The 20,810-nt window shown below is 42.9% G+C and overlaps 2 protein-coding genes across 6 annotated transcripts in view; both read right to left on the bottom strand.

The window, feature by feature from the left end:
• clcn5b (chloride channel, voltage-sensitive 5b) overlaps positions 1 to 12,045 on the bottom strand; it is a 31,190-nt gene extending 19,145 nt beyond the window's left edge. Inside the window, exons 1-2 of one of the 3 annotated variants that reach the window (XM_030431436.1) lie at positions 11,718 to 12,045; positions 10,951 to 11,100 (exon numbers count right to left, since the gene is read on the bottom strand). In XM_030431436.1, coding sequence (XP_030287296.1) covers positions 10,951 to 11,092 — 142 coding nt within the window. In that variant the 5' untranslated portion in view covers positions 11,093 to 11,100; positions 11,718 to 12,045. Of the gene's footprint in view, positions 1 to 1,837; positions 2,031 to 10,950; positions 11,101 to 11,204; positions 11,439 to 11,717 lie in introns of those variants that run through there. The other 2 variants (XM_030431435.1, XM_030431437.1) reach the window with 2 other exon arrangements.
• A 3,924-nt stretch (positions 12,046 to 15,969) lies between these two features.
• Positions 15,970 to 20,810, bottom strand: part of shroom4 (shroom family member 4) — an 81,911-nt gene continuing 77,070 nt past the window's right edge. For all 3 annotated transcript variants that reach the window (XM_030430861.1, XM_030430860.1, XM_030430862.1), the window contains 5 exons: positions 20,321 to 20,447; positions 20,106 to 20,207; positions 19,014 to 19,184; positions 18,786 to 18,928; positions 15,970 to 18,633 (listed from right to left, as the gene is read on the bottom strand). In XM_030430861.1, the coding sequence (XP_030286721.1) occupies positions 18,477 to 18,633; positions 18,786 to 18,928; positions 19,014 to 19,184; positions 20,106 to 20,207; positions 20,321 to 20,447 (700 nt within the window). In that variant the 3' untranslated portion in view covers positions 15,970 to 18,476. The remainder of the gene's footprint in view (positions 18,634 to 18,785; positions 18,929 to 19,013; positions 19,185 to 20,105; positions 20,208 to 20,320; positions 20,448 to 20,810) is intronic.

Below are 20,810 nucleotides of genomic sequence, written 5' to 3'. Positions count from 1 at the left end.
AAATAAGGTTGATACAAGCAGTTCATGACATCAACTTAATCAAGGAAGTTTGAGGAAGTAACACACGTCTGATTATAGACTCGAGCTGAAACCATTAGTCGATCGAAGGAGACTTTAATGCCATCTATATTGATCATGGTTTCAGTCATTTTTCAAGCAAAAAGCTTCTTGAATGTGAGGACTTGCTGCCTTTCTTTGTCCTTTATGACAGTAAACGAAGAGTCTTTGTGTTTTGGACTGTCGGTCGGACAAAAAGAATCAATTTCAAGACTTAACTTCTTAAATTCTCAACATTTATAGACAAAAAGATCAAAATGAAAGGGCAGATTAATCAATAATAATACTAAATGTGAGCTGGAGCCTAAAGAGCTACTTCTATATATCAGAAGAAGACAAGTGGAAACAGTGTGTCACTCAAAAGCAGAAGTAAGCAGCACCACTTCTTCATGAATCACCGTCATATGCAACAACACCCACACTGCCTTGCTCACAGGCACACTGACACCACATCCAGTGTGACCTTAGTCGACAAAACATGTTTATTTCTTTGTGGCAGGTCATTCAACCTTTGTTACCAAACACCTCAACATCTACAAGGTTACGAGACGAGAATCAGATGATGGTAATAAAACCTGTAATGTAACCAGAGCCAGAGGTGAAACTACTGTAATGGCAGTCACGCTTTGTTTTGCTTCCTTTGAATTCAAACCATCTTGTCCCTAATAGGCTGTTGTACTGCTGTGTGTTGTTTACCTAATCCCCTTTTAAATCAATTAACCTTGCGGTCCAGTGCATGCTGGGCCGCACCGCGGGCCCCTCGTGACCCCGTACAGTAGCGGGTAAGCGTGACGAACGGATTAAAGAGAAAACGTCCGGCTTGTCTCAGCCGCCGCCGGCCAAATCCCGCACATGATCATCCATCAAAGTCCGTCTGAGAACACAAAGCATTCAGTCTCCCATTATTCATAACTGACGAGCTTTTATTTAATATCCTGAGTCTGTCACGGTTTGATATAATCACCGACCGGCCAAAGAAACGAGAGGAACAACTCGTGTCCGCATAACTGATCGTGTTTTTTAACGTGATGTCGGATTTTCACTGTCAAAGAATCCGTTGATTATTTACTCTGAATCGATTGGTTGTTCGGTCTATAAAAAAAAGATAATAACGGTGGAAACATGTCGATCCTAAAACCCCAAAGATGACATAAAAAACATGTGGTGAGGATCTGACCTCGGCTGTTACCTCAGAACTTTACAGAAACGGACGAAGCGGGTCTCTGTGAACCCAAACAAGCCTGGACACACACACACACACACACACACACACACACACACACACACACACACACACAGACAGAGATAAGAGTGTTTGGAATTCATCGTGTATCTGTTGCTGCAGACCTCTAGTGTCAAACACACAGCTGTACACACACCGAGAAAAAAACAAAAAAGGTCAATTTCTCCACATGCAGGCTGCAGCACAGAAACATGAACCACATGACTCACGAGCGTCTGGCTGTAAACAGTCTTAATCATTAAACCCCCGCTGTGATAAAGCCAAATGCATCAGCAAAAACACAACCAGAAGAATGTGGAAACTTGAGACATTTCGCACGGTTTTGGTTCGATGGCAGACACATGTCGAGGAGGCGCTGGAGAAACTTGTTATTTAAGCGTGACGAGAGCCGACGACAGCTTTTCTTCAGATCCCCAGACTTGAACTCGATCGCTTCTCGTGTGTGACAGCTCGAGAGCAGAGTGCGGACTTTATCACAACAGCAACAACACAATTCGAGCTCCTATTTCAAACTCTTCCTCGGTCCACACAACTCACCGTTCTCAACCAGCACCTCCTCATCCAGCTGCGTAGTCCACAACTCGCAGGCCATCCCTCATTCCTGTTTCCCCCCCCAAAAAAAACACTCTGAGCTGAGGACCCACAGTCAAACTGGAAATCTCTTCCCTCCTCTCAACTCCTCGAGGAAGTGGAGCGCTCCCTCATTGGCCGCAAAGCTTTGGAAATGAGCTCTCACTGGCTAATCTGTCTGGGGAGACGTGAGGATTTGCTGAAGCCGGCGGGAGCCGTTTCTTATAGGCCCCGAGTGCCTGTGAGCTCCCTCCGATTGGCTGACGTGGTTTACTGCGTAAAAAAAAAAAAATAATGAGGTCATCTGTGTTCACAAGGTCTTGATCCTTTGATTCCTGATGGTTTTCCGGAAATAAAAGGCCGTCTGGTACACAGAGTGTGCAACAGGGTCAGACTGTGGGTATATTTACTCTCAAATCACTCAATTCCGGGAACGCGGTCTGTTTGAGTATCAAATACTGGACAAAACTGAATTCAAAGCAGCTGAAGTGTGCTTTAGCTCTGTGGTTTAAACCTTGAATCTATGTTAACACTTTAGTTTTTAGTGATGAGCTTCACATTTTGGAGTTGATCACAAAAGCTGCACTCGTCCTAACCCTGCGACGACCTCAGGAGAAGAGCGTTACCTTAACTTCCACTCACACAAAAGCTCCGAGTCAGACCTCCATGAGATATACGGCGCCGTGTATTTAAAGTAGATATGGCTAAACCACAGTCAAATTCTTCTTTTAGCAGTAGTGACTGCTTATGAAAGGGTTGGACTTGGACTGCGGCAGCTATTTAACCCCTAACTATCCGTCGGGTTTACTTGGAACGACCGTCGAAAAAACTAAAAGCCAAAGTCGTGACGCTGCAGAGTGGAAAAGCAGCTCTGCAAAAAGACAGATGATGTGATTGAACTTGTATTTTTTAAAAACTGTGCTGAAGGAGCCGGTCGGCTCGCTTGCCTCGAGAACAACACATGAGTGAAACAGGTTTTTTCAGTTAACAGCAGAGAGAAGATGAAGGTTTCTGGCACAGCTCAACCTACTTACATGTGAATGAAGAAGGAAAAATACAGAATCCAGGAGGGAAAAAAGGCTCAAATCTCCAGCAAACAAGTGCAGAAGTCAGAGTAACTTTACGGTGAGATGTTTTGGTCTGCGGCCTCGGACGACCCTGATGGGGCCACAAGCCAAAACGCCTCAATTTGATCCCGAGACTAAAAGTTAAGCAAGACAACAGCAAGAAGAATCGTAAAATGATGGTGATGGTGGGAGTAGCTGAGGAGTGCGCCATCTTGCTTCCTCCTCATCTCTGTTGACGTTCGCGTAAAATGTTTAACATTTAACAACATTTGACATCTAACAAGGGTTAATATTTTCGATTAGAGCCCAACAACAATGTTGCTTCAGTTAATAGGGAGTAAAAAAAGTCAATATCTCAATATTTCGGCTGAACTTTAGTGACAAAAATGACATCAGAACACCGAAACTAAACTTCTCCAGGACTTTCATAATCATAAATTACCCCCAAAATCTTTTTCTGCATTACATTCTGTGGATCAAATGTCATATTGGCTCAAATCAGACACCATATATCTGATATCGATATATCTGTGATAGGCCAGTGTCGGCCGACCGACATATATTGGGCTTTATTTTCGATATGCAAGAATGTCTGCTGCCTTATCAATGACACGCTGTGTTCTTGATCGGACTCCTTGACTTGAAAAATCATTTAAAAATGACGATTCAATTCAGTCGTCTTTGTTGTTTTTCATGGTAACTGCTATTGCAAGTAAAAAATTGACTTGGGGCTTCCTGTCAACTAAATCAAACATATATTCATTTGAATCCGATTAACAGGAACATTAAATTACAAAAGATGACGAAGGCATCCTGCTAGTTACTGTAGACCAGACGTATTCAACTGGATGACCTCATTCTGGCCCTTTAATCAGGGTGATTTCATTAGTTATGTCTGTCGCTAAGCAAAAAATACTCTTATTTCTGGCCAAACACGGCTGGTTTAACAGTGGGAATATACACAAAAATCAAGCTGACAACCTACGTCCAAGATTAAAAAGCACATTGTTTCTTTTTCTGTACTTTCAGAGCACTGAGCACTTCTCTTTCGTCAGATCTGGCCCTAGACTGTTCAGTGTGAGGAGGGGAAAGCCTCTCCAAGCATGCACAGGAGTGAGAGAGAGGCAGGTTACACCCAGGAGAGGTTGTTAATCTATCACAGGGTTCACAGACAAAACATGGGCGAGCTAATGAGCATCTGAGCGCCTGCAGGGACGGCAGCGCCGATGCTGGCAGACGCTGTGAAAAAGTACGACCCAAAACACACAGGAATCCTGCTCGCAACCCCACGCGCTGCAACGCCAGCCAATCCAGCTACATTACATCGTGCGCGGCGCAAAAAAACTGATCCAGTGTTAGCGCTTCTCAGAAAAATGGGTCAGCAACTCTGCTCGCTTCCAGAAAAGGGATAGTCATGCTGAGCTCAGCACTCGCTCTTGTCCGTCCACGTGTGTGTGTGTGTGTGTGTGTATGTATGTGTGACTATAATCTTACACTTCCACAGAAGATCACCGCACAGCCACCTTTAATTCCGTACAGAAAGCTGGAAAATTCGACATGCTCGCTTTGTCATATGACCGCGGCGCTGTCTGCCAAAAAAAGTCCACAGTGTGTTATCTACTGCAGAATGATTTCCACATACACACATATAAAAAAAAAAAAAGGCTTAAAGACACACACACACACACACACACACACACACACACACACACACACACACACAGTCTCCAGCCTCTGATCCTTGAACTCCCGAGGTCTGGTTGCCATGGGAATTGCCGTCTCATGTAACCCCCGGCGACACTTGGCGACGACGGGAAGGTTTTAATTCCGCGGACTGTCTTTGCTTCTCCAAACTCAAGATTTGAAATCATATTTAGTTATTTAGTGGGTCAGAGGAAATCGAATAAAGCAGGAATGTGCGTCTCTGCAGTTCATTCAATTATTATTATTTTGATGCAACCGTCCTGCTGGGAAACTACAGAGAGCTTCACTTCTGAAGAACTCTAATGTGATTGATGTGTTGTTGGACCGAACCGCAACGTAGCCAAAACCAACACAAGAAGGTTCAATAGAGGCGTAGATTTGTGGTCATTCGTCACAACTATGTGTGTTGTTCAGCCAAGAGTCAAATGTCTTTTTTATTCACTAAATGAACCATCGACTTTTTGAAGTGCAGACTTAAACATGACTGTATCAGTGAGTCAAATTTAGTATCAATCGGATATTTACTCGTCTAAAACACAAAACTCGTTTCACTTTTAGTTGGAGCCAAGTTTCTTAAAATATTTTGAAGTTTTTCATACTTATTTTGCAATAAAAACATGTTCATATCTCTTAAAACGAGGTCCCAGACACAGCTGGTATAGTGACAGAAACAACTATTTGATTAATCGATGATAAATTAATATGTTTGGCTTTTTGTCTGTTTGTCAGATAAAACATTGAAAAGGTTTGGTTGGTTTTAGGCAACTGCAATCAGCATTATTCTGCCTTTGTACACACCAAACAATTCATTTATTGGTAAGTTAATGGAAACTTTGCAGATTAAATTTTAAAATCCTACACAGCCGGTTCTGACAACTTTACATATTGTGAGATCCCCACATCTCACTTTCAAAAAGTACGAATTTAACACTTTTAAAAAACATTCTGGATTAAATCTAAGACCTATTTGCTCACATCTGTACTGCAAAAAGAGTGTGAAGGATGTAAGAGTCATCTGAGTCCCAGTCTTGGCGCCAAATTAGCCCCCACGCCACATCGAGACACACTAGCTGGGCGCGCTCCAAAGAATTCTGGCCCGGCTGCACAGTTTTTATTAGTGGTTATTGGTTCCATGTTGGTTTGGATTTGTAGATTAGCTACACTTCAGTCCGTAGACGTTTTCGCCAAAGGCAGTTTTCTGAAAGTGAATTCAACTTCACAATCTATTTCATTTTTCAACATTTTAAGGCCAAAACTAAACATGACTGGATTCTGGACCTGCGTCCTGTTGCCAAGAAGCTATATGAACAGGCTTATATACTTCACTGCAACATGTCAGCTGATCTCGACTGATCTCGGCCCTTTTGATACCGAGATCAGCATCAAAAGGGCCGTGCATGAAGTCTGATCTCGAACAAAACCTTGTGAGCGTAACGTAAGATTAAGAGCTCAAGGCTCTTTTCAGCGGCAATGACTGTGACTCATTTAGCGTCTGAGTCACACCTTTTTAAAGATGACGAGAATGATAGCGCTCGCTGATTAACGCACTTAAAAGCAGCACTCGAGCTGAACCACAGGATCTTGGGGCTTTACCAGCAAGTCTGTAGCAGCCCTCCCCTCAACGGATGGAGAGAAGAATTTTACAACTGCAGAGACAAATCCGTGACCGATTGACAGCTGTTGTGAAATCTGCGGCTTTCAAACCGTCCCCGGTTGACCTTCACTCGACTGGCTCTCTGCGGAGTCGCTGAAAGGAAGCGGTTTTCGGGGTAAATCTTTCCTTTTACAGCTTGTCGATCACGAGCCCTGGCATCGGAAAAAAACGGCCTCCCCTTCCATTTTTATTCATGTGACATTTTCACTCGTCTCTTCGGTATTTATCTGCACACAGTAGCCACATTTGACCCAGTGAAGTAAACATTGTGGTATTCAACCCAAAGCTGTGACTCATTCCCTGTCAATCATTACACCCTGTTGGCAGTCTGACTAAGAGAGTCCACAGCAACACCGAGGGGAAGCCGTGTCAATATAACTAGCTATAAAAACATTACTGGCATTATCGTCTTCATTTGCACGGCGCCAGTGAATTGAACTAATTAAATACCCGGTTGTAAAAAAAAAACAGCAGAGTAAGCAAACCACCAAACATAAAGGCATCTTGTAAAAAAAAAGAAAAACGAGAAGTAAACAAAGTGTAACATGTTAGTTAGCCGTATTACAGAAATCCCTCAATATTTACAGAATCATAAAACATAATCCGCTGGTGTTTCAACATAGAGTTGGCGCTTAGCTGTGCTTTGTGTTTATCATCTGGGTGGGGAACTCCCCTCTATTCCACTTTTTTCCTCATGTGGTTTTAGTGGGATTTTTTCCCCCTCTGTTAAAACTTGAATGAGGTCCAATTCAATTTCTAAATCGTCGCTGCATCGCGGCTGATTGTCTGGAGAGGCTGCAGCTCCGTCGCCGTCTCTCTCTCTGCTGTCGCTCGTCAATAAAACATGACTGCAGTTACAAGGTTCAAGAGGTGTCAAGTTCAGATCTGGTCACGAGATGCATGGGGAGGATAAAAACAGCAGTTTTGTTGCAATAGTAGAAAAAAAAACAGACTGGTATGAGGCGTGTGCTGTAAACGGCGCCTGCACAGCCTCGGTCTGAATACATTTTTGCCGTTATCAGGCACTGTTATCGCCTCCTTTCCGCCTTTTTGTCCTGACAAAAAACAAAACAACAAACAGGCCACGAAGCCAGACGGCGAGGACGAGCAGCAACACGCTCGCTCAACCCTGGAAAGCAACAATTATCACGGGAACACTGCGAAAAGAAAAAGTCAGGACAGGAATGTGGTGGAATCGACTTGTATTTTTGTTTTAAACATTTTAAGTTGATTAAACCTGAACACTTCTGGTCAAGTAAACTGAATTAATATGAAGTTTAAATGAGCAGATTTGTTTTTCTTTCAATCAAGCCAATCTTTATTTGTACAGCGCCAAATCGAAACAAAAGTGACTTCAAGACTCTTTCCAATTTGAGCAACCCTAAACCACACTCTCTCGAGTAAGCACTTGACGAAAAAAGCGACAGAAACCTCGAACCAGTACCGGCGGTCAACCTGCAAACCATCTGACGGGGGTTATCTCGTTAAAACAAAATAGGAAAGCGTTTCTTAGAGTGAAAGGGGCTGTGGTTGCGTTGTTGTCTTGTGAAGTAAGATCCAACCTTTAATCATCCAGCAGATACGTTGCGTTATGCTGCAAATTCACCACAACAGGGCCGTTTAGAGCGTAACGGCCTCGCTCAGCAGCTCCTGCCTTGCACATTAGTTGTTGACAAAGGGATCAGAGTACCTGGATGTTAATCCCAAACCAGTATTTGGACTAGCAGCCCCTCCTAGGCTCCGAGCTCTCGTCTCCAAACACGAGAGAGCTGACGAGTCCCCGAGCAACAGTTTACTCAGGGTGAAAGGATATTAAGAAGACTTGCTTGGCAACGAGTTCAAGTGCATGCTAATGAGCGGAGAGGGAACCCAACGGCACTCGTCTCAAGAGGGAAATAAAGCAGGAAGGGAGTGCTGAAATAAAATGCACGTCTAGGAGATGTTAGCCCAAAAGGTTTACTGCCTTCACCTGGAGTTTATTCACTTATATCCACTCGAGCAGCATCTGCCATCACAGATAAAAACATGATTTATTTTTGGGCAGCATCCCAAATAAAAAAAAAACGAAAGCTTCCTGATTTCCCTGGAGCCCAAAACGCGATAATTTAAATCAGTCTGAGGCCGACATGAACCTCCCAACTCCAGTTTTTGCTGATTCTCCTGTTTCTACTTGAAGTGAATCACCAAACACACACACACACACACACACACACACACACACACACTGAGGTTATGATTCTCTTTCACAAAACCACTGTGTAATTTTAAAAACACACGGTTGTCATTTTTAAAAACAAGGCTGCGTTTCTTCGCTCCCCTAAAGAAGCTGACACGGTGGAAACACTCGGTTCAGGCCGACAGAAGCTGCATCCATTGAGAGAGAGAAAAAAAAAAAGTTTCATGTGCAGACTTCCTTCCTGTTGGCACGGCTTTGTCGCTCGGCTCCAACGAGTGGGGAGGGCATAACGCCGGTGACATCAGCAGTAACCAGGCAGCCAAAATCACTGTCTGTCAGCGACTCTTCTCCTTCAGAAATCAAACTAACTTGAGGTGGAACTTTTAAAGCGCTGACTTCTCCCGACAGTTAGAAGTGCAGTTGTTTTGGATCCTATTGTGGTGAAGATTTAATGCTTTAACTGAAGGAAAGTTCACATTTTCCACCACGTTGTGACGACATCAGCAGTGACGAGGCAACATGGGACTCCACATTTTCTGTCACAGCTTTTAAAGTTCATCAAGTTGCTTTTAATGTGCCATAAAACTGATAATAACACGTCTGAATAGGATATCTGCAAGAGTTGCACGAGTAAAGAGGAAGCACTGCGATGTTTAGTTCAAATCTGAACAAAAACAGTAACAACTGAAGCAATTTCGGGAACCATCTAGATTCTCATTGCTGATTAATCAATGCACTTCTTGGTCAAAAATGTCAATCAGTGATTCCCGAAAAAGCCCGAGAAGGATGTCCTCAAATGTCTTGTTTAGTCAACAACTCAAATACAGTCGGTTTACTGTCACAGAAGAGTGAAGAACCCAGAAAATATCCAGATTTAAGAAGCTGGAAACTGAACTTTCATCGAATCATCGTCTCGACTCTGCTCAGGATGTTTGTATGAGCTGGAAGAGCCGCACCAGAACTCGTCCTTGTTCGAGGTATCTTTCTGTTTAGACGAGGACAGGAAGACCCGAGGCAATAAAGTGATAAGACGATATCAGCACTTCACAGTCCGTTTATACCTACAGCTAACATTTGCTTAAACTTTAAACACGTCGTGCTGATTTACCGTTTGGGCAACTTCTGGAAGAGCGTGCTCCTCAACAAAAAAGTCAAAAGATTTAAACTCCTCCACAGCACAAACTGACGTCACACATCTGCAGGAGGTTAATAGAATTGCTAATCAATACCAATGACTGAGTAATGGCCTCCCCAGGAGCTGCACCCTTTTAAAGAATAACACTCTAATTGGCGAAACTCGGAGCATCTCCCACAGTGAGACGTCTGACGATGACGTCAAGAGTTGTCGTGCGATAAATCTCTTTCACGTGCGCTCTTTAGGAGCTTGTTGTACTGATGAGAGTCCCTGACCTTAAGATGACATCATCAGTAACCGGGCAGCCCTGGTGCAGATGTCACTGCTGCTCCCACAAACACTGCTGGCACTATAACTCACTTTAATGGCTGTTTACATGTTCTGACGCTAAGTCCAAACTAAACACAGCGGCTCACGTTGATGAAGCGCGTTTCCACGCGTGCTCGCTGAAATCACGTGAGGCACACTCTCTGAGGTCTGAGGTTAGCGTTAGTCACACTAGCATCTGTAGAGCAGCTTCTTTTTTTTTTCTTTTTTTTTTTCGTGCGTTACAAAGGTACAACTGACACCTCCGCTCTCTCGCAGCGCCATTGTTAACGGTTGCAGGCCACAAAGGATTTTATCTAGTGTGCTTTAAGTTGTTTTATTTGTTTTGTACACATGAGTGAACATTTATTAGGAATTCTGCGAGGTCTTAAAGCAGGAAGCCGGTCGGTCTATATAAAGACGTCATGTGTTTTGTATTAACACAACATACTTTGGGTCAAAGCAGCCGCGTCAACTAGTGTCAACGACAGGAAGGAGGTGAAGGGGGAGAGAAAGTCCCCAGCATCCATTCAGAAATTGCTCAATTTTGCGAGTTGTTGATTTACGGGGAACTTTAAAAGCTTTGTGAAACGCTTTCAATGACAAATTCCTCATCATTTGGGCCTTCTTGCATATTCTGCATTAAATGAGGAACATTAAGTTGCTTCATTCCCTGTATGAAGCGTCAGTTATTTACTGTACTTCCCTGTTCGTACCCGATTGATCAGTGTTTCAACTCATTTCCTCATTAGATTAATGACGGTAAACATCCCAGATTTTGCAAATAGAGAAACAGTAACCAGAATGAGTGACTTCTTCGATGCCTGTTGTGAAAGACGCCGGACTGCCTTTAAAAATCGCTCAATTTTGTGAGATATTGAGTTAGGAGAAGCATTATAAACTTTGTGAAACTATGTTTATGACATAGTCTCGATCATTTGGGACTTCTTGTAAATTCGGCTTATGTTGCAACCCCCTTGGCACTGCAGAAACACAACTCTCTTTACACTAAACAGCTTCACGTCATCCCTCTGTTACCTGAGCTGAGAGGGGGGACGTCGTCCGAGCTGGAGAAGTCCAGTGTGGCTCCGGCGATGTCCACCATGTCGTCATCATCATCGTCACTCGGATGGTGAAGGCGGTCGAAGCTCCCGGAGATGTAGCCGGGGTTTTCCATCATTGTAAATCCTGCTCACAACACAACGAGAAGGACAGGAGAGAGACCAATTTAAGCAACAGCGACAGCCTCTGAGATCTAAACCCCAGTCGCTCACACACATCATCGGCTTTACCTTTGTCCCCGCAGGCTTTATATTTCTTAAACAAGCTCGCCACAAACTGAGACATTGTGCCCGAAAAACAGCAAAGCCAAGCTGGCTTCTGGAGTGCTTTTTATTGTCCCTGTATGTCATCGAATATGTCGGAGGTGTTGCAGGGCTCCTATCACCCTGGTCATCATAGCCAGTAATGACAGCGCATCTCTAGTTACAGGGAAGTTTTTCGCAATCGTTTCCTCTCCCTCTTCTTTTTTTTTTTTACGCTCTTATAATAGCTCTGACTTGAGGGCGAGAGCCGAGAGCAAAACGCCCCAACGGTGGTAAACAAACTGCGGCCGGCGTAAAAAAAAAAAAAGCAGATTATTACATTAGCCTAGCTTGACCGTTAAGTTAGCCGCCGCTGTCGCGACGAACCCCACTCACAAAATGACTAATTTAAATATGTAACCGCGCTTAAGGAGCCACGTCTGTTAGGGACGTGGCTTTGGAGACAGAGAAGAAATATGCAAACTCGAGGCTCGACTTTACCTGTGAGGGCAGAAAGAAGCCGTCCGAGCTCGGTGGAGAAGTCTTGTGACTCGGATTTGCCCCGCCGCCGTCTTCTACTGTAGACTGCTTATGTCAACAGCAGCGAGTGTTAAACTTAAAGCCCCGCTGCGGCTGCTCCCAGAAAATCCTGCGTCATCCTCCGTCCCCCCAAACGACTGTTTTAAATCCTCGACAGACGCACACAACTAGTCCCGAATAGACTATAATATTCAGTAAACACGCACAACTAATACATTCATGTGAAATTATCCGCAGTGGTCGTTGTTTGCGCCACTTAAAACTGGAAAGCGACAAGCTAACGGCAAGCTAGCTGAAGATGAGCTACAACTTCCGGTCACTTAGTCGATGAAGCTATCAGAACATTTCACATTTTGTGATTTTATTGTCAGAGTTTATTCGCATTTTTTATTTAACATTGTGCCACATTCTTACATTGCATTAAATCGTTGCTGATTTTGCAAAAAAAAGGTGTCTATCGTTTTAATTTGAAGGGTATATCACTCAGTTTCCGGTTTAACCGCCTTATCGCCGTTACATTGACGTGGTGATCTGTGCGACAGGAAAATCATTCGAGCCCAGAGCAATCGCCGGTTTTGCAACTGGGTCAGTGGAGCAGTTCGATTAATCGGTCATCAATATTTACCAGCTTCTCAGCAGCACATTATTAGAAAAAAAGGTCCAAAAAGTCCATTTAAACATGAATCTTACATGTTTCTATATATATTCAAACTCTTAAAGTCTAAACTGTTTAATTCAGAAGGATGGGTGTGAGGATTTAAAAAATGTTTTTATTTTATATACATAAAATAACATTTTCAGTTACAACAAATATATAAATAATATAAATAAATGGGGAAATTAGATTTGGAATAACCTCAAACATAGAGGGTTTAATTAAAAGGGAAGGTAACTGTCTGTGTGCCCAAGTGAAGCGTGGCATATCTTACACACAACATCTGGAAACCAGACGTGATGTTGGCATTAATATACAAGATAAGCTTTGACAGTTATGTGGGTTAATTAAATAAAATACAAAAGTTGTTCAATACATGAAAAGAGTCAATGACAAAAAATATACTTTACTTTATACCATGTTTTTTATATATATATTTGCAATACAAATAGTTGCAGAAGTCTAAATAAACAGTATATGTGTTGTTAAAGTGTCATTCAGCAGAATGAGCCGCTTCAATGGGGTTTTTAAGACAGTTGAAGGGCGACCCCTTGTGGTCATTAATAAAATATATATCAGAACTCTGAGTACATTCACTCAAGATCAAATCTAAGGTACTTGTACTCTTCTTGAGTATTTCCATTTTATACTTCACTACATCTCTGAGGGAAATATTGTACTTTTTACTTTACTGCATTTGTCTGACGGCTTTAGTTACTAGTTTCTTGTCAATCTACAACTTTTCATACCCTCCCTTGCCGGTGGAAAAAATGTTTTCTACAAATGTGGTTATTTAGCATCCTTTTTTATATATTCTTCGATAAACTGAAGGAATTGGAGGAAAGTATTTTAACAACCCAACTAAAGTTGACTTGAAAATGTGTCATCAACACACAAAAGCTCATGCGAAGTTGACTTTTTAGAGATATGTAGTTCAGCAACACTACAAACATGTGCTGATCTTCCAGGCAATGATGCACAGCGTTACATTAAACCAAGTAAAAGTGTTTAAGTTGGATAAAATGAGATCAACCATGGCTGTGTCTCAAAAACTACAAAGCCGGCGTAAATCTGATATTCAGCAGGTCAAATGAATGTTTTGTGCTTTTATTTTAAGGCCTGATAATAATGTTCTCAGATATTTAAATGTTCTCGTGAGCTCGTGTGTTTTGAGTGTTTGTGTTTCTACCTCCGACGTATGAAATAAAATCGTTAGTCTTCCGCCACTAACAAGGCGCTGTCATGTCCTGCTTCTGATTAATCATCTCTTGCTCCTCCATTACTCCCTGTTTCTCTCTGCACACCTCCCTCTCATTCATTTCCTCCTCCTCCTCCTCCTCCACCGCTCTCCTCCTGCAGCCCAACACAAACATTCCTCCGCCCTGCCTCCCGCCGTGTGTCTTGTTTTACATGGAGGCCTGTTTCTCTTCACTTCCTCCACACCCACTCGCTCATCCGAGTGAGTTTTACGTTGGGTGCATCACTTTTCGCTCATTCATAATAAATCTTCTCCTCCTCGTGTTCTCGGACAAAACAGGGGATGGACACAAAATCATGGGAGGGAGAGCGAATGAAGATCCCATGATTTTGTGTCCATCTCCTGTTTTTCCTCTTGTTCCCATCAGCCTCCTCTGTTTGTTCAATCTGGGTCAAAAACACGGATTCTTTACATTCAGGGCAGCTGTTTTCTTTATTATTCCCACAGAGCACCACCCCCGGCTCTCTGCGTCGCCCTGACGGGGAAACATGTCCACTTAAAAACACTCTTCTCTCCATCCACATTCCATTTTTTTGTTTTATTTAATGGCTCCGGCTTTAATCTCCATTCAAAGCTGAAAGATCCACATGAGTTATCGTCTAGGATAAGCTTTCCCGTGGATCCCCGGAGGAGGACGTGGAGTTATTACAGGGCGGGGTGTGAAAAAGGACATTTATCACGACAGAAACTGTTTTTATCTGAAGAGTTTGATACTAAAGAACAGCCAGTTTCTTGTGAATTAATATGTAGTTACAGTTCCCGAAGCTCCTCCAGGCAATTAATGAATCATCGTCTGCTGTGTGGAAACTCAGTCATGCCAAGAAAACAACATAGAACAGGTGAAATTGTGTCTGAGTGATGCAAATCTTTGTGGTTCCTGTCGTTTATACGCTCAGGTCTTTGAACATAGACGCTCAGCCAACTGGTGGATTCAAAAAGTGGTAAGAAATATCATAACACTAGAATATTAGGAAATTAAATGTAAAGATTTGAATTTAATGGCGATATCCTGTAATTTTGTAAGAGACACTTTAAATTGAAATTATTTCAAATGTCATGATTTCCTGTTTAAATCTTATAATTGTGAGTTTTAAGTTGTAACTCACAACTTGATATATAAAGAGAAAATGATATAATCTTAAAGTGACTACGAGGAACTTTAAAGTGTTTATGAAACAGTCTGGTGATTATAAATGACCTGTAACGGCAAACGAGACCATCAGCGAACAGACTGCTGTTTATTATATAGTTATTAATAATATCTGTGCTCAGGTCTGATCACATGTACCTGACACATCACCTCATCGTGATCCATCCTGTGGTCACTCTGTAAATCGCTTCCAGAACAAATGCATCTTGGAACAGAAGGCGCTGGTGTCGTATCACTTTTGTCCAGAGGGGGCGCTACAATCAACAAACACACTCAAAAGTTCCTCACCATCACTTTAAAACACACAACAAACCATCTTACTGTTATTATTTTAAAAAGAAAGCTTCGATCTTGACTTCAAATCTTATAATTTTGATCTAGAAATATATATTTTTCTCTAATCTTTAGATTTCTGATTTTTTTTACTAAAAATGTGAAACACGTGACACCTTTTATCATAAGATCCTCAATGTGGATGAATAAAAACAAGAAAACATTGGAATAAGTCAGAATTAACCATATTTTTGATTGTCGATTTGTGGGGTTTTTCTGGTCATTTACAATCTTCCGTATATTTAAGTGAGTAGAAGAGTCTCAGCTAACTTTAAGTTCTGTTTCTGAGGGTATTAAAGTCTTGTTATTACCAATATTTAGCCTTTTCACTGTACCTGCACCTCTTAGTGTGGCAAATAGATCAGTAGATGGACCACAGTTTTGATCATATTGTTGTTTTCTTAACTTTTTTAAAACATTTTTTATGATGTGCCTCGTCACCCTTATTCAAAAAAAGTCTCCATCTACCACATCTGTGTTGATTTGTTGATTTCTTACCTCAAGTTTGAGGCTTTAAGTTGCCTCTCCGGCCTCCTGCTGACACCACGACATCATCAACATGTTTTAACGAGCTGAACCGGTCCATTAACGACACCGGCACCAACTTCCCTTCACCACAACCTCTCCAGCTCCAGCAGAGCTGCTCAATAACTCCGTCCTCTGGACTCCACTCATCATCCATCTACCATCGGCCGTATTTACTTAACCGTCCAACCGCATTCAGACAACAGGGAATACATTTGAGCGCCGGGCGTCGAACAGCCGTAAAGAGACCCACTCACAGAGGAGGGTATAAATCAAGACAGGAGACGTGGAGCTAGTTTAAAATACTATTATTATTATTTATGGTTCTTTTTCCTCACAGGAGTGTTTTTGCAGTTGTAATGCATTTTTACCCAAAACCAAAAAAAAAAGGAGGGTTGTATTGAGCAGAATTACACGTGAACACACGAACAGAAGAAATAAACTCTCTCACTCCAACGACAACTTGTTTCTTGTTTTTCCTCTCTTATGAAGTATCCAGTCGGTTTGGAAAACGGCTGTTATAGTACAAGAATACACACAATATGTACAAGACAGGAGAAGTGTCATGGATGTTTGGTGTTAAAAACAGCAGGAAACATCTGGGAACAAACGAAGGAAATGGCGCCAAAACGAGTGTAGAACCGTGACAGCAACCAGAATGAGTTTACTTGATCAACAGTTAACCAGTGAATGTGATAAAAGTGTCAGCGAGTCCAACTTTCAACAGCCAAAGATATACACAACACCTCACAACCCTTCTTGAGCTGCAGCTTTTTTTCTTGTTATAAAAAATAAAAATAAAATGTTTTTGCCTAATTTTAAAGGGACAGTTTGATATTTTGGGAAATATACTTATATGCTCTCTTGCCAAGATTTAGGTGAGAAGATTGACACCGCTGTTAATCGTGAAGCTAAATCCAGTAGTCCGTTAGCTTAGCTTAGCATAGCATGAAGACTGGAAGCAGAGGGAAAATGAGTGCCTCAACCAGCACCTCTTCAAATGACCGAGGGAAGCTAGCTGCTGTAGCGAACTTAACTTTGTGCTGTGAACGATTGTTCTGTGTCTAGCTAGAAGTGCTAGCATGACCAGCTAAAACAGATACCTCAGTTTTGTTAACATCTGCAGCTGCAAATGACATTAAACAATATTAGCTAGTGGTAATAATGATGGAAACAAAAGGGAAATAAATGACGATAAGCTAGCTGTTTAGGACAAAAAGGCAATCTTGCTAAGGCAGCTAGCTTGACTGGCTAAATCAGGTAGCTTTCCTGTTTTGTTTGAATTAAACCAGCAACATATACTTTGTTAGTTAGTTAGCTTTAGAGGTGCTGGTAGTATTTAGCTGGATTTTGCCAGGCTAGCTGTTTCCCCCGCTTTCAGTCTTTATGCTAAGCTAATCTAAGCTAACTGACTGCTGGCTGTGGCCTTATACTCGCCGTTCAGACACAAAAGTGGTATCAATCTTCTCGCCTGACTCTCAGCAAGAAAGTGAACACATGACCTCCAAATTACAGTCTCAGTTTTAGGGGGCACACGACAAAAACTGCAACTCTGGTTGGTTTGGCGACACACTAAACCATCCTTTAGATTCACTCAACAAAAATATACAGTAAACGTCGACTCTTCCCGTTTATCTTTTACAACCAATCTTTCTTTTTACAACAACCGATTCCAGTCATTTCACAAATCAGCCTCACTATATACACATCGTATACATTATAAACACAAGAGTCTTCTGTACAGAACAGTTAATATGTGACAGTGAAACAGAATCGGTGGGGTGTCAAACTCCACGCGGTGAAACGCGTTACAGCCGCACGCGTTACAGTAAAGGAATACAAACGTGATATTGTGATATTACGGTGGGTAATACAGTATATGTGTGTCTGTAGGCGGGGTGTCAGCCAGCAACAAACAAAAACAAAACTCAGCTAACGATCCCAGTGGCAGTTAATAACGCTGCGAGTAACGTCCCACAATACTCGGCTTTAGTGTCGCTAACGGAAAAACACACAGTTTCTTAGTGTGAAGCACCGAAAAAAGAAAAAAAAAAAGTCTCCATCGATTCTCTGAACCGGGATAATTAAATACAAAAAGAAAAACACACACACATTAAACAAGCAGCGTCTCAGTGACACAATCATCGAGAGAGAATGTCTTTGGCGTCGTAGTGTGATACTGGGTAGGATTTACAGTACGTGTTTCAGGCACATCGTGTGAAGCAGAGTCCCAGGAACTAAACTGTGGTTTTATTTTTTTATTCTTCTCTTCATGTGGTGACCTTAATTTGGATCCTCGCTCCGGTTTGAGGCGTCTACTTGGATGATATTCGGGGGAAAACATCCTCTTCTTTAACAATGTCGAAATCCATTTTTAACCTCTTTTCCGACCACCAACAAGCTTCGCAGCTCTTGTTGGCGTGTTTCTGGTGTTTTCGTATACTCTCTTTGAGTCCGTGCTCAGCTTTTCTTCTTCTTCTTCTTGGTTTGTTTTCATGGGCGACAGCAATAAAAGTCCAGTCTTCTTTCTTTTTAAAACACCTCTGCACTCAACTCTTCACCGCCTACCTACAATCTTTGAGGGTGTTTGAGCTGTTACAGCTGTTGGTTTCAACCTTAACTTCTGGATCAACACCTCTGTTAACCTTAAAGGAACAATTTGACATTTTAGAACACTAAACAGCCAGGAAATGTTAGCTTAGCTTAGCATAAAAACCCCATGGAAGACGGTCAAATGTCAAACTATTCCTCTGCTTAGACAAACATGTACACGTCATCTCTTTAGGGCGGTTTTTCTCCTCAATAGTGTCCGTATCCCATCGACATTCCCATCCCGATCCCCAGCCCCAGCCCCAGGCTCTCCCTCAGCCCCCTCAGCTGCTCCTCTCCCAGCCGGATCTTGTCCTCCAGCTGCCTCTGCTCCACCAGCAGGGCGGCCTTCATCTTCACATAGTGGCTGCGAAGGAAAAGAAAACAGAGGTAAGCATTTTTTTTTCTTAATTTAGGGTTCTTGTTTTTGTTGCCTGTGAGTCATTTCTCTCGCGCTGGGGCCGAAAAGCACTGGCGTGCGTCCGTTATGGTGTGTGATGAGGTTGGGTCGGGTCGTACCTGTAGTCCCGGTGCTGCTCGGGGGAGAGGCAGCGGGCCAGCACCCGGCTGACGGCCTGCTCTCTGCGGTCGACGTGGTCCTTCAGGTCCTGAGCCTCCGACAGCTGCCTCATGAGTTGACGCTTCTTCTCCAGCAGGGGGAGCTGGAGGGCAGAGAGAGGAGATTTTAAAGCATCTTGTCGTTTGAAATGTTAATAAACAGATTTCTTCGAGGCGTTAGAAGCTCACCCTCTCCTGGTGCTCCGTCTCTGGGTCCAGTGTGTCCAGCGTGGTCTCCACCCTCAGCAGCCGCCCGGACAGCGACAGCAGCAGGCTCACCACCTTGTCCAGGTCGCCGATGAACATGCGGAACTTGTCCACCTCGTTGGGTTTACACACCGCCACCACCATGCTCTCCACCTGAGGACGGAGGGCGGGGACACAGCTGGAGATCACCGGAGTAAACTTACATTCCCTCCAGATCAGGTTCTGCGGCCCTGATCCTGAACCTGAGTCCTGAGTTAACGGCTGAACCGTCGCATTTGGTTTCAGCTGAATATTGAAACGATCGACCGACGAACTAATCAGAAGCTATTTTGGTAGAAAGTACAATTTTCAGGAGGTACCAGCTTCTAAGACAGTAAATTTTATATATGTAGGCTTTTGTTCTCTACAAACAAGCTGTCAAAATATGTGAGATGGGCTTGAGAAGAACACTTTTCTCTACTTTGTCATGTTTTATATATTTATGGATACGTTTAGAAGATAATCAGTGAATAAATCGACAATGAAAATAATAGTTAGCTGCAGCTCTACAAAAGAAACATGAATATGGAGGGGAGCAAGTGAGAAAGTGGCCGTTTTGCATCTATTACAAAGTAAATGGAGCTCAAAAAGGTCTTTTGCTAAAAAAAACTAGGTCGTAAATGTGTTTATTAAGAGAAAAATGACCCACTTCAGCTTCTACAATGTGCTGATTTTCAGTTGTTTTGTCTGAACTTGATGGAAATAGTATATTTTGGGTGTTTTGGACTGTTGGATCAGACAAAATGAGCTATCTGAAAACAGCACCTGCCTTCAGACGGGCTTTATTCTGTGTTTTCTGACACTTTATAGTTTAACTAAACTGGTTTATCTACAATAAAACAACGAATGGTTAAAAAAAAGTGAAACCAGATATTAGAAATGTGATACATTTGTTAGTTGCAGCCTGAAAAACACTCCAAATTGACCAAGAGGGCCAGCGAGTGAGCGTGGAGCCAGTTTCAGGAGGTACGTTGGCACCAGTAGGAGCTGCTGGGTGACAGAATGAGCGATTGAGGCGCTGAAGTCCGTCCTCACCTCCTCTCCCAGCTGTGCGTTGGCTCTGATGTCGTCCTGCAGCCCCCTCTGAGCTTCTCTCAACACTCCCAGCTTCTTGCGGAGGCTCTCCATCAGCTGTTTCTGCAGCACAGAAATGGAAATTACAGGCCATCAGTGTCACATCATCATCGTCGCTCTGGCTGGGAGAAACTCCGAAGAGCTTCCAGCGGCAGGACGGCAGCTGTGCGTGTTACCTTGTACGTCAGCTCGTCGTCGTCCCTCTCTCTGTGATCGGTGAAGTCCTTCATCTGCGACAGCAGCTGAGCTTTGGCCGCCGACGTGCTGTAATAGGACGAGCAGCTGGAGCTCGCACCGGACCGCCTGAAGGAGGGAGGAGGAGGAGGAGAGGGAGGGAGTTTATTTTATTTAGGCAGAGATGAAACACGGAGGCAAAGCAGTAAAACAGACGCGCGGTCGTAAAACACAGTGATTAGGGAAGTACATAAATAAGCGGCGCGATCAATTATCCGGGCTGAGCGGGACAAAGAGGGAAAACAGGGAGCAGATGGGAAACATCTCGGCTGCCAACAAGCAAACAGAGAGACGGAAGTGATGAGAGGCTGCAGGTTTGAGCATGAAGTCACGTGTTGTAAACCTAAATATTGATCTGAGTCAACACTCGTTTTCTGCTTTAATGTGTTTTTGTGTTACCGTCTATACATACTTAGGTTAATGTGCTGGCTT

Source organism: Sparus aurata, chromosome 10, assembly GCF_900880675.1.
Source record: "Sparus aurata chromosome 10, fSpaAur1.1, whole genome shotgun sequence".
Taxonomy (NCBI): domain Eukaryota; kingdom Metazoa; phylum Chordata; class Actinopteri; order Spariformes; family Sparidae; genus Sparus; species Sparus aurata.
Note: the sequence above shows the minus strand (reverse complement) of the source record. Positions and strands in the feature narration are given on the sequence as shown.